The following is a 14,451-nucleotide window of genomic DNA, read 5'->3' as shown; positions in this document are numbered from 1 at the left end:
AAGGCAATGACCGATTCTTGTGCAGTTAGTGTGTCATTTGCAAGCCACCAAAAAGATGCTGAAAAATATGTGTATAACAAGACTTTTTCCAGAAGCATATCTTCTACATCAAATCACACAAGAGTTTGAAAAATTTTCATCTTCGAGATTATATGGACCGACATTATTCACGAGAGAAGAAGATAATATAGATCTTATTACATGGTGGCCAACATTTGGATCAGAAACACCTCTTCTCCAATGTCTTGCATTAAGATTGCTATCGCAGCCTGCTAGTTCATCTTGTTGTGAAAGAAATTGAAGCACATATTCTCAAATCCACAACATGAAGAGAAACAAACTCACCAGCAAGCGTGCAGAGGATTTAATATATGTTCATTCAAATCTTCGATTACTTTCGCGAAGCAATGATGAATACAGGTACTAATTTGCTTTTTTAGTTATTTGATTATTTCTTAGTTTTCATTTAAATATACTTAGTTTTCATTTAAAGTAGCTAAGGAGGTATTGGGTGAGTCTAAAGGCGGTGCACCACTAGGTGATACATCATGGTGGAACGAGGATGTCAAATTAGCTATTAAGGTTAAAAGAGAGTGTTATAGAAATCTAAGTAAGAGTCGTGATAATGAGAATTTGGAGAAGTATATGATAGCAAAGAAGGAAGCTAAAAAAGTTGTTCGAAACGCGAGGGCTAAGGTATATAAGAAGGTTTATGACAAGTTGGATACCAAAGAAGGCGAGAAGGATATTTATAGGCTTGCAAAGATGAGAGATAGGAAATCGAGGGATCTGGGTATGGTTAGATGTATCAAAGATGAAACGCAAAGGGTTTTAGTCAAAGATGAGGAGATTAAGGAGAGATGGAAAGATTATTTTGATAAGCTATTTAATGAAAGTCATGCTCAAGATCTTGGAGACTTGTCCATTCCTTTTCATGAGATGAATCGTGACTTCATGCGCAAGATTCAAAAGAAAGAAATTGCAGAGGCTTTGAAGAAAATGAAATCAAGAAGGGCAGTTGGCCCACATGGTATACCTATCGAGGCTTGGAAATGCTTGGGAGAGAAAGGTTTAGAATGGTTGACAAATCTTTTTAACAAGATTTGGCAGACAAATAAGATGCCTAATGAGTGGAGGAAGGGTACTTTGGTGCCTCTATATAAGAATAAGGGTGATATACAAGATTGCACAAACTATCGTGGTATAAAACTCATGAGTCATACTATGAAACTTTGGGAGAGGGTGATTGAGTCTAGGTTGAGGAAGGTTGTCATGATATTGGAGAATCAATTTGGTTTTATGCCTGGAAGATCATTTATGGAAGCTATACATCTTCTTAGATAACTTATTGAGAGAAATAGAGAGAGGAACAAAGATTTGCATATGGTTTTTATTGATTTAGAGAAGGCATACGATAGAGTACCTAGGGACGTTCTCTGATGGACAATGATGAAGAAAGGTGTTTCTCTCAAGTACATTAGTATAATTAAAGATATGTATGAAGGAGTAATAACCAATGTCCGCACTTGTGGAGGGGTGACAACCGATTTTCCGATAACGGTTGGGTTACATCAAGGATCTGCTTTAAGCCCTTTCCTATTTGCGATAGTGATGGATGAGCTTACGAGATCAATTCAAGAAAATGTACCGCGGTGTATGTTGTTTGCTGATGATATTGTTTTGATTGATGAGTCTAGAGCTGGGGTTAATGCTAAGTTAGAATTATGGAGACAGACATTGGAAGCTAGAGGTTTTAAGTTGAGTAAGAGTAAGACTGAATATATGGAATGTCGGTTTAGTAAGCAACGAAGTAGTGATGGGAGTGTAGTGAAGCTTGGTGAGCAAGATATACCGGTGAATGATTATTTCAAATATTTGGGATCCATCATTCAAAAGTATGGAGAAATTGATGGAGATGTAAATCATAGGATAAAGGTTGGGTGGATGAAATGGAAAAGTGCTACTGGAGTGTTGTGCGATCGTAGAATGCCATTGCGGTTGAAGGGAAAGTTTTATAGGACGACTATTAGACCCGCTTTACTATATGGTACGGAATGTTGGGCTGCCAAGAGACATCATATTCAAAAAATGAGTGTAGCTGAGATGCGGATGCTTAGATGGATGTGTGAAAATACAATAAAAGATTAGATTTGGAACGAAGAGATACGTAAGAAGGTAGGTGTTGCACCCATTGAAAATAAGATGCGAGAGAATCGTTTACGGTGGTTTGGACATATTCGGCGAAGGCCTAATGATGCTCCAGTTAGAAGGTTGGAGAAATGGGAAAATATATTAATTAAAAGAGGTCGGGGTAGGCCTAGGAAGACTTGGATGGAGATGATAGAAAAGGATATGAATGCTTTGAACCTCACCGAGGACATGGCGTTGGATAGAAATGATTGGAGGAAAAGGATTCATGTGGAAGACCCAAAATGAATTTCTTTTTTGGTTCATATCGCTGACCCCAATTGTTTTGGGATGAAGGCGTAGTTGTTGTTGTTGTTGTTGTTTTCATTTAAATATACTTGTATTGTATTTAACATTTTCAAATTGGGTTTGTAACGCAGACAAGAAACATCCAAATTTTGGGATATAAACCCAAAAGAGTGTGACTTCGAGGGAGAGCATGGTTTCAACATAACAAACATGGATTTAACTGAGCCCAGTATTCCTTCTAATGATGCATTTGATGATGAAGAAAAAAATTATTAACATCTATTACTTCATTAGGATATACTTTGGTATGTAATTTAGTTCTTTTATGCTTTACTTATTTGATTGCTATTTAGGTTGATTTATGTAATTGCTTTACTTATTTGATTGATAATTTGATATTTAGGTTGATATACTGCATGCATGATGAATGATATTATGACAATGTTATATGTTAAATGTTAAACTGTTAAAACTTCAAAATTATATATATATAGATTTTTTTTTTACATTTTTACCCCTGTCGCACCCCCGCACCCGGGTTTTTTGGAAGTGTCGCATCCCCGCACCCACACCCGCACCCATGTGACATAGGCTATGACACATCATAATGTTGCCCATACACATCAAGGGATTTGTTGGAGGCTGTGAAATGACAATGCCAATAATTGCTTTTCAGTTTGAGAGAAAAAAAGGAGATGAATGAGATAGAAATGAGGTACGCGTAGTCATAAGAGGATGTTTATGATGTAGATGAGTTACACACTTCTGATCATACAACCCCTAGTATAGCATCATAAGTGAAAAGCTTTGCAATGAAGGGAAAATGTGTGACTGGTGCTAGCAATAGTGGTGCGAGTAAAAAAAGAATAGGAGTGAGTTCCTCTAGAGGAGGTAGAGTTGGATGATCTATTAGGAGTTTTTTTTCTCTTAGGACTGGCCCTAGATCGCAGCTCGGCATTCGCACTACTATGACCCCTAAACATTTAGTCGAATAATTGAGAGATGGTTTTATGATGCCTGCATTCCTTTAAATGCAGCAAGTTCATTCCATTTTCAAGCCATGGTAGATGTCATAACTAGTATCAGTTATAGATAATGCCTTCATATTATGATTTGAGAGAAAATTTTCTAGATGTTAATGTGAAAAAAATGATGGCATATTCTGATGAGATGAGGCAGACATGAAAGAAAACTGGGTGTAACATCATGGTAGGTGAACTGATAGAAAGACAAGAACCTTGATAAATTTCTTTATTCATTGCCCCAAGGGAACTATGTTTTTTAAATTGATTGATTTGTCTGATACGTCTAAGACGACAGATGTGTTGTGCAAGGTGTACGATGAGGTTGTTGAAGAGGTTATGTCTAAAAATAGTCTAATTTATCACTGATAATGCAATTATAGGGCAACATGTAAAGAATTGGCAGAAAATTATGAAACATTCTCTTGAACCCCATGTACTGCCCACTGCATAGACCTTATGCTTGAGGACATCGACAAGGATTAGATAAAAGAAACAATAATATGTTGCCAAGTTACAAAAATTTATTTACAATCTATGTCACGGGGATTCAGCCAAACAGGTGCCGCACCCGCATCGACGCGACGCGATGCAGGTGCGGCACCGGGTGCAGTCAACCCGACCCTGGGTGTGTTGACCGCACCCAGGGTCATTTTGGTCCAATTTTTTTATTTTTTAAAAAAAAAAATTGCCCTGTGAAATGGGCTGCAAAATTTTAAAAAAAAAATCTGCTGACAACTGACCGCGCAGCGGGACCCGCCCCTTGCTGGATTTTGATTTTGATTTTGGCCTTGATAGCTTCGGTCTCTTTAGAGTTGCTTATTCCCTGACGAGGACTTTCATATTCTTCACCTCTCCCCACCCCTTGTTGGATCCATGCAGGTAGTGATGAGAGAATGAAAGGACGGAACAGCCGAAGCGTGGATGCCTGCTTGCTGCTGCTCTTGTTTTATAAAGGGGCACTTGTGTCCACAACATCTGATGAGCTTTGTTGGCATCCCATGCTATTCCTGCCTCCAAACAATGAATTCGCAGCGTTGGAAAACATATTGTTAACTTGGAAATGATGATCTATCCTCCTCAAAAATTAAAACCAAAATTCAAGAGCCTTTTGAAGTCCTTATCCTTCAACCATCCAGATCTTTCTTCGTCAAGGATTTTCTCTCTCCATAATAAATGATAATGGTGGTGGTAGCCTTGGTGGCTATTAGTATTCACTTTTCTCCTGACGAGATGGGTGCTCTAGTCGTAGCCTGGTGTAGACCTCTCTTTTCCACATGTCAAATCCAATAAATTTCTTTTAGTTGTCATCCAGAGTCCAGACCGGAGATCTGTGTGCAACTGTATATAAAATGAAATTTGAAGAACCCTAGGCAGTGGCGGTGGAGCCGTAGGCCTCGTGAAGACTCTCTCTCCAACAAACCACATCAAACCTTTTGCTTATAGTTTTTTCCGTGAAGACCAGGGAGTTTCAAACATGATTGAATCATGACAGTCAGCAGAATGCAGCAGGCTAGGTCGATCAGATTGCCAATCCTTTCAGTTCATCAATTTTGTCCCGTTGCGCCAAAGTACACAACAAGCAGAACGTGGGTAACAAGTCTTCAAACAAACACACCAGCAAAAAAAAATTTGGTTATAAGTCCTATATATATATATATATATATATATATATATATATATATATATATATATATATATATATATATATATATATATTTTGTCGCACCCCCACTCCCCCGCACTCGAGTTTTTTGGAAGTGCCGCATCCCCGCACCCGCACCCATGTGACATAGTTTACAATCATGCATGGATTTTGAGCCTAATGAGAAAGTATACCAATGATGCTGATGTTAAAATATGTTGATCCTTAAATGTACATATATATTTATATATATATATAAAGATACGTATACATATATATATATATGTATACATATCTCTATTTATATATATATATAAATATATATATTTTATCTTCCTAAAATACCCTCAAGGGTATTCTTGTAAATTAGCATTTTACGCATATTCCAATTGGAATATGCATTGTAATTTTTGTTTTATTTTTATTTTTTATTTTTTTTATATTTTTGGATTTCGTACCACATTGGGGGCCTCCCAAAAGTGACGTTGGGAGCCCCCAACGGTCACAAATGTGACCGTTGGGGACTCTCCAACGTCCCCTTTGGGAGCCCCCAAGGTGGTCCCTTTTCATGCTTATAAATAGGGGATTTCCCCTTTGTATTTGGTATTCTTGAGGGAGCTTATGCTCCATTGTAATGGGGTTTTTACCCCTTCTCCATTATTCTTCAATGATATGCAACTTATGACTTTATGTCATATTTTTTCCTTTTTATGGGTTTTATGTGTTAGCACATTATGTGCTTATGTTGTTTCCCTTTAATGGGTATATTTGCATTCCACGTGCATAAGTATGGGTTCATTATTGAACCCAATGTATTCCAAGTCACTTTCTAACATGGTATCAAAGCAAGGTTGAGATCGAGTTGCTCTTTGGTGCATCGGGAAGCGTGGTATTCAAGAATTTGTTAAAGAAAAATGGTGAAGTATTCATTTCTCTCTATTGTCTTTCTTATAATTATTCGGTATGCATTCTATTTCTTTGAGTATTGTATGAAGAAAGGAATATGTTCTTTTCTTTATGTGTGATTTTTGTCATTATGTCTTTTTTGAGTTTCTTGCTACTCCATTGAATCGTTTTCGTATGTTTTTCTTTGAAAAACTTTAAATGATAACTTGTTTGGCGAAAAATTAGATATATGATTGCTCAAAACTTGCTTTAATGGGTCGGTAAAAATTTATGACCGTTGGAACTTTGAATTTACATTTTAAACCTAACCTTGTTTATGAAAATACCTTTATATGAATGTTTAGTCTTTAAAGAAAGGTATGTTAAGATTAAAATGCTTGTGAAATATAGTTTTTTTGAAAAATGTTTGGCATATATGAAAAATTCCATATTATGTGTCCGTTTTATATGAGCAACATTTAATTAAGAAAGTTTTTTTTTAATACCGGTTGAATTAAGTTTTAAAATGGTCTTATGGAATATGGTGATTTTCTTTCTATCTTTACACTCTTAAGGATGTTTTCAACATTTAGAGAGTTCTCTCTCTTTTCAATAAGAGACATTTATATTTTTATTATGTGACTGTCTCTTGTGGGTTTTGGTGTTTGCCCTTTTGTTTGTTCATTAGTGAATGTTGTAAGTGCTTAATGCACTCTTTTGCTTTTCCGCATATTTCATTACAAAAGTTATGGTCTTCACTAATGTTTATTGTGTACTTATTTCATTAGGAGTAGGTAATAATCTATTAAGTCATGTTTTTCGATAAAACTTAAGAGTGTTAAATTTTTCCTCAATAAATGTTTACTTTTTATTTAAGCCATAGTACAATCTTATTTATCATAAGGTTTTGTTAATGAATCTATTTTGTTGGGATTTCTTCCACTTTAATGGAGTTTTCTCTTTCTTTGGGAGTTGTATATGTTTGTTTGTTCAAACTCTCCTTAAGGAGCCTTTCGGTCCTTATAATCTTCTTGTGAGTATATACTCTTTTATGAAGATTTCATGATTGTTTATCATTTTTAAGTTGAAATAGTAGATTTCATAAGTTTTTCGAAATTCACCATCTTTATGAATGCCTATATTGGCCTAAGTTTGTTATTTTTGAACTTCACCAACTTCACCGTTTAATTGCACCTTATGTCTTTCATAGTTAAGGCTTGTTTGTTCCAAATCGGTTCATACACATGATGTTGCTTAATATTTCATGTTATGTTGCATAGTAAGCCTTTTTTTGGTGTACAAGACTTCTTTTGAAGATTAAGCATAATTCGTGGTTATGCAAAATTGTTTTGATGGATTATATTGGACCTTTGATTCAATTTGTTAATCGGTCCTCTTTGTAAAAATTTTTTATTTGGAAAATGATTCCTTATGTGTTTATTGCCCTTTTGTGGCATTTATGTTTGTCCATCACATGTTATTTAATGCATCATTGTTTTGGCCTTTTTATTGTTTTATTAGAGATGTTTGTTGAGGTGAGTTATGGGCACCTCGTGTTATATCATTTTAGATTGTCCAAATTGCCATATTATAGATGGTGGTTGAGGTGAGTTATGGGCACCTTGGGACTCTAGAATGATTTGGTATATGATCTCTAATTATGAGTGTGACACTCGTTGTTATGTCTTTTTAGATTGTCCACTTACCATATTATAGATGGTGGTTGAGGTGAGTTATGGGCACCTTGGGACTCTAGAATGATTTGATATATGAGTGTGTCGCTAGTTTGTTCTTGTGCCATTGATATTATGGATGCTTATATGTAAATGTGATGGACATATGGTATTTGAAACCTTAAATGTTTTAAGGTACTTTTAAAATCAAGATGTTTTGGGATTATAGCCCAACCTTTTATTTGTTTATGAATTTTATGAGTGCATTTGCACATTTGTGATTCCGTATGTTGTGCTTGTTGTGCACATGTGTTCTTGTGTTTTTTCACAAGTGTTCTTGGTGTGTATGTTCACACATTTGTTCTAAAGAATATTATTTTATCGGTTGTAGTATCTTGTTGAAGATACGTTTTACTTGCATTTATTCCAAAATGTTATTATAAGTTCTTTTTTAAAAGGAATATTGTTTCATTCGAGGTTTATTTTCATTACAAGTTTATTGCCTCAAAAGTCTTTTCCTTTTATGCCCATTATCTAAGTGTCATCATATGTAGACAAGAATTTTATTACACCTTCGTGTGTTTTTAGCCCTTTGTTGGCTTTTTGCTCTCTTGGTCTAGTAGCTGAACACACTTGTCTTGAGTGTTTTTATATGTAGACAAGGCACGTTGATTCACACCATGGTGTGTGATTTTTAGCCTATGTTGGCGTTTGTGTCCTTGTTCTAGTCGCTTAAGATGTATGCCCATGGTTGGCTTATTTCACTCATTTCAAGTGCTATCATATGTAGACAAGAGATGTATTATGTTTTAGCCCATGGTTGGCTTATTACTCTTGTTCTAGTAGCTGAACATACTTGGTTTTAAGTGTATTTTTTACGTAGACAAGAGATACTTTTTAGTCCATGTTGGCATGTATTCTCTTGTTCTTGTCGTAGATGCACTTATTTCAAGTATTATTATATATAGACAAGAGGTTCTTTTACACATCTTTGTGTGTGTCTTTGGCCTTTAATGGCTTTATATTCTTGATCTAGTAGCTTATACACTTGATTTATGGGTTTTGGAGGACTAATGAGGAAGATGTTTGTAATGGATAAACTATTGTTGAAATTTGCAAAATTTCATTCATGACTTGTGTTTTTCAAGCAAATCATATTTTTGATATGCATATCAAGTTGAATTCTTAGCATTTAATCTATATATTAAGTGCTTATGGTTTTTACCACCCTTATATGTAAAATGTGTATTAAGTATGTCTTTCATAAATGATTTTAAAACCTTGTGAACTCTTGGGTTTATTTTGCCTAAAGTATGCTTGGAGACTTTGTTTCTCTTGTTTGGCACTTCATTACATGTTTGAAGCATGTTCATTAATGAGTTCTTTGAGTATTAATTCATTTCATGATAAGTATATATATATGCTCTTTATGGCCTTTTTGGGCCCTCATTCAATAATGTTTATGTATATCATGCCTCTTCGTAGGCTTATTGTGGTGTCCCTTAGTGGACCATTTTGTTATTCCCCATTATGGGGTTATATTTGTCCAACGTTGGACCTTATGAATGCATTATGCATTCTTGCAATTTATTTCTGCATAATTTGCTTCCGCTCATTTTGTTTTAAACATGATATATGACTTTGAAACTTTGGTGTCATTTTTGCATAATTTGCATCTCTTCTAACCTGTGCTAGTTAGAAATGTTCCATTTGAATAAAAGTACAAAGATTTGTTTTACTTGTTTCTTTGTTGTTATTTCACAGGATCTTGGAGATAGGACAAAGAGAAGTACCCTGGATAGTTCGGGAAATTTGAAGACAATAGGAGGAAGGCCTTTTCAAGTTCCATTGCATCCTTGCCGGAGCCTCTTGGAGTCTTGCCCTTTGTTCAATCTTTTCGTTTCCCCGCAAAGATTGAGGGGGGGTGTTAAAATATGTTGATCCTTAAATGTACATATATATTTATATATATATATATAAAGATACGTATACATATATATATATGTATACATATCTCTATTTATATATATATATATAAATATATATATTTTATCTTCCTAAAATACCCTCAAGGGTATTCTTGTAAATTAGCATTTTACGCATATTCCAATTGGAATATGCATTGTAATTTTTGTTTTATTTTTATTTTTTGTTTTTTTTATATTTTTGGATTTCGTACCACATTGGGGGCCTCCCAAAGGGGACGTTGGGAGCCCCCAACGGTCACAAATGTGACCGTTGGGGACTCTCCAACGTCCCCTTTGGGAGCCCCCAAGGTGGTCCCTTTTCATGCTTATAAATAGGGGATTTCCCCTTTGTATTTGGTATTCTTGAGGGAGCTTATGCTCCATTGTAATGGGGTTTTTACCCCTTCTCCATTATTCTTCAATGATATGCAACTTATGACTTTATGTCATATTTTTCCCTTTTTATGGGTTTTATGTGTTAGCACATTATGTGCTTATGTTGTTTCCCTTTAATGGGTATATTTGCATTCCACGTGCATAAGTATGGGTTCATTATTGAACCCAATGTATTCCAAGTCACTTTCTAACAGCTGATTTGATTCGTAACACAGTTACTAAATTTGCTACAAACTTTTTGGCAGTGCAAAGTCTAGTAAAAAATAAAATTGCACTCAAAAAAGTGTTTTTATCATATGAGTGAAATTCATAACACAATGCACAAAAAAAGAAAGCCAAAAGAAATTATGGATATTGATTTAGAAGTGAATTCTCAAGCTCTTGTGTGAAGTTGTTGAGAATCACCACACCTTTGGTGAAAGTGCTTTGATTGGTAGACAGTGAAGACAGACCAACTATGAGTTATCTTTATAAGGCCATAAATAAGTCATAAGAGAGATAATTTGAATGAAAAGAAAAAAAGGTTACAAGCTTATATGGTGCATCATTAAACATATGTGAACTGGACCACTTCATCAACCTCTTCATGTTGCATCATATTATTTGAATCCTACATTTAAATACTCCTCAATATTTAAATTAGACAAGGAAGTGAACAAGGGAATTTTGGATTGCATCGAGAAGATGATCCTCATTATCACGTCCAAGATGAAGACAAAGAAGTGGAGATGTATGATAATGCATTGTATGATATGGGGAGACCTACAACCTTAATTGTCAAAAGCGCTAGTCGAAGCCTAGGTGGAGGACCCCTAAAAGGACTAGTTAGGGCCTAGGCGAGACAAAAAAGAAACATAAAGAAAAGTAGAAATGTTCAAAATAAATAGTTAAATTTAGTAAAAATCATATGATTGTAACTAAGAATGATGAGTATAATTCAATGTAACATATCGCAAAGTTTGTAAACTTGTATAATATTGAATATATATATATATAAGATAAACAACACGCACACATATATGTAAGGATAGAAATAAAAAAAAGAAGGAAAAAGGGTGGGGGAGAAGAAAAAGAAGAAGAGAGTAGAGGGGCAAGAGGAAGAAGAAGAAGAAAAGGAGAAGAAAAAAAATAAGAAAAAAAAGATCAGAGAAAAAAGAAGGAAAAAAGAAAAGAGAAAAAATGAAGGAAAAGAAGAAGGAAGAGGAAGAAAAAAGAGGTGGAGGTGCAAAAGGAGAAAGAAGAAAAGGAGAAGAAAAAAAGAAAAAATAAAAAGGTAAAAAAGAAAAGGGAAAGAAGAAGAAAATGAGAGAAAAAAGAAAGGGTTTGGGATGGAAGAAAGAAGAACAAAAAAGAAAGGATGAAGGAGAAAAAAACAAAAGGAAAAAGAAAAAAAAGGCAACTATGACCTTGCGACTTAGGCTAGAAAACAAGGCCCTACCGCCTAGACTCATAAACCTAGACAGTGGCCTTGCACATAGCCCTCCCAGGCGGCACCTAGGCACTGATTTTGACAAATAAACCTACAACGGTGTGAAACCATTCCACAATGCATCCAAGTAATTTATTTTATTTTATTATTTATTTATGATGTTTTGTAACATATGTTTTTTTCTCATTTCTTTTTTTTGTTGTATTTTTACACGTATGATAAACTAGGTTTGGGAGTGATGTTCCAAATTTGAGAGCTTTTGCCATTCACATTCTTAGTCAATCATATAATGCAAGTGGATGCGAAAGAAACTCTAATGTTTTAAGCAAATTCATACAAAAAGAAAGAATGGATTGGAGCACAAAATGCACAAAATGTTCGTCTACATTTGCTACAACTTACAGTTAAGGCAGAAGTCAAGGAAGCATAAGGAGCAATTTGATGTGTTGAATACATGAGTTCAAGAAGAACCAAGTGTTTCAACTGAAGATGACATTAAGTGGATCAAAGTGAAAGGAGCACAAGAGGTAGATGCCGCAAAGCCTACGTATATCAGGGAGGATGTGAATGTGAATGATGAACAAGGAGAAGGACAAAAAGAAGAAGAAGAAGATACGATGATAATGATGATTGAATCATATACATTTGCTTTTGTTTATATTTTGGAAAAACTCGGTTATGTAAAACTCAAAGCATTTACAAGCTTGGTTATTTTGTTTTTGTTTATGTATTATGAAACTATAAGTCTTGTGGCATATTCTTAATTGCATGATATTTCATATTTTGCATTTTGCTCATGTGAGATATGCATGCATTATTATCTTTATTATTTGATCTTTGATGATGTCTTATCATAAATGCTACATATGTGATTCTATGGCTGTATCTTGTACAATTCATTATTATTTCATGTGTTGTGACTTTTTTAGGATTATTCCTGATTTTTTCTGATTCTTTTGGATTTTTCTGAAATCTTTTATTAAAGAGTTATGGTTTTTACAATACAATACGATACATATTTTATTTTGGGCTTGACCGAAACAGGTTATGATACACTTTTTACAACCTTCGTTAAAAGCATCATAAGTTTGTGTTTGTGTGTACGATATCGCCTCCTGGGTATCATTATCATTTTACCATTGTTTCTATATTTTTGCATGTGCTTTGCTATGTCACGTAGACTCAACCAAGATCCCATCGCACCCGTGTCGACGTGACATGATGCGGGTGTGCCACTGGGTGTTGTCGCACTTGGTGTAGTCAACCGTTCCTGAGCCTAAACTTGTCTGAAACCAGACTAGGTCAGCAATGACCAAGTCTAGTTTTGTTCTTTTGATAAAATTTAAAAAAATAAAAAAAGGGCAGGGGTTGGGCACGATGCCCTAACCCTTTTCCCCACAACCCTGTACCTCTTCCCTCTGGCCATGCTATGCCAATCCAGCTCCATCTCTGACGATAAGCTCTCCTCCATCTTCAACAGCGAGACCCCCACCACCACAGGCGTGCGCTGAGTAATCTCTCTCTCTCTCTTCCTTCCCCTCTTTCTTCCTTTCCTCCTCTTTCCCCTTCTTGTCCTCATGTTCCACCTTCCATTGCAACTCAGCTGAGGAGCCCAGGTCTGGACTCTGGATCCAGAGCTGGTTCTGAGCTTGACCCAGGTCTGGATCAGACCTGGTCTGACAGTCTGAACCAGACCTAGGCCCAAAAACGAAGACCCAGATCTGATTCAGACCTGGGTCAGTTGAGCTAGACCTGTTTCAACTCAGGTCTGAAGCAAACCTGGACCTATCAAAACTGACCCAGGCCTGTTTCAACTCAGGTCTGAAGCAAACCTGGGTCCAGTTTGACCACCCAGGTCTGATTCAAATTAGACCTCAGATGCTTTGACCAAAATCTGAATCAGACCTGGGTCAAACTAGTCAAACTAGACCCAGGTTTGAATCACTTAGGTCAAAACAGACTCAGGTGTGTGTGTATATATCTGCACCCGCATTTTTTTAAAATGCCACATCACCGCATCTGCACCAGCACCCGCACCCGCACCTATGTGACATAGGTGTTCTGTATAGGGACAATATTGTCCTATGTTACATATGCTCATTGTATTCTCATTTATAAAGAGTGCAAAACCAATAATGAAGTTGCTGAGATTATTTCACCGTCAATCTCTCTAAACTGTAGCAATGATAATATCTTTTACATCTTTATCTTGACCCGTAAGTATTATATTATTTGCAAATAACATACACTAACGGAACTAATCTTGGAGAGAATATGTTACTTCAAGCATGAATAATGCAAATAATTTGTAGGTTTAAAGTGGATCCACTGCATAGTTCAACTAAATTGGAAACATATTTGTGTTTCTACGTGTTCCTCACAATTGTCACAACCCATCATGCATATGCTGACTGGTTGTTCCAGCGTATGAGATCTCTTTCTTCTACAATATTACGTAAATCAGTTATTCTGGTACTCTATAATAAGTTAGTAATGACAAGATTTGAAATGAGAAATGTGAGCCTACCTGATCATTTCCACCACAGTGTTCAGCGGCAATGATTTCATTTATTCGATGATCACTGAAAAATAATGAACAGGTCAACTGTATCTGCAAGAAGTGGGTGAATGCCACTTTTCCAGAGTGAAAAGGGTAAAAGATGGCCTGTAACTAACCTGATCAGTTTCTGCGGAGTCACAGAAGCACCAGCTTTCAAAAGGACTGTGTGTATACTCATATCCACAAGGACTGCATGAAAGGCATCAAAATGAAGAGGACAATATGAGTGCAAGCCCAAAAGGGCTTTTGGAGGAATTCGGAGTTCATGAACTGCAGCCGTTGAAGCATCCAGAGAGGCCTGCAGTTCAGAACTGAGAAACAATGTTTTATTAGTGCTAACGTAGTGTGATACAAGGATATATCCTTGTAAGTACCCTCTTATCAAAGTCCAAATGAAGCATAGGAAATCCCTAGAAAATCAACAGAGGTATGGTCTCT

The 14,451-nt window shown here is 35.8% G+C and overlaps 1 protein-coding gene across 1 annotated transcript in view; it reads right to left on the bottom strand.

Moving 5' to 3' along the window:
* Window positions 1-14,451, bottom strand: part of LOC149847128 (uncharacterized) — a 41,362-nt gene that overhangs the window by 20,266 nt on the left and 6,645 nt on the right. Inside the window, exons 5-6 of the mRNA XM_089993284.1 lie at window positions 14,130-14,324; window positions 13,981-14,035 (exon numbers count right to left, since the gene is read on the bottom strand). Coding sequence (XP_089849410.1) covers window positions 13,981-14,035; window positions 14,130-14,324 — 250 coding nt within the window. The remainder of the gene's footprint in view (window positions 1-13,980; window positions 14,036-14,129; window positions 14,325-14,451) is intronic.

This window comes from Nuphar pumila, chromosome 2 (genome assembly GCF_984573655.1).
Source record: "Nuphar pumila chromosome 2, dmNupPumi1.hap1.1, whole genome shotgun sequence".
NCBI lineage: Eukaryota > Viridiplantae > Streptophyta > Magnoliopsida > Nymphaeales > Nymphaeaceae > Nuphar > Nuphar pumila.
Note: the sequence above shows the minus strand (reverse complement) of the source record. Positions and strands in the feature narration are given on the sequence as shown.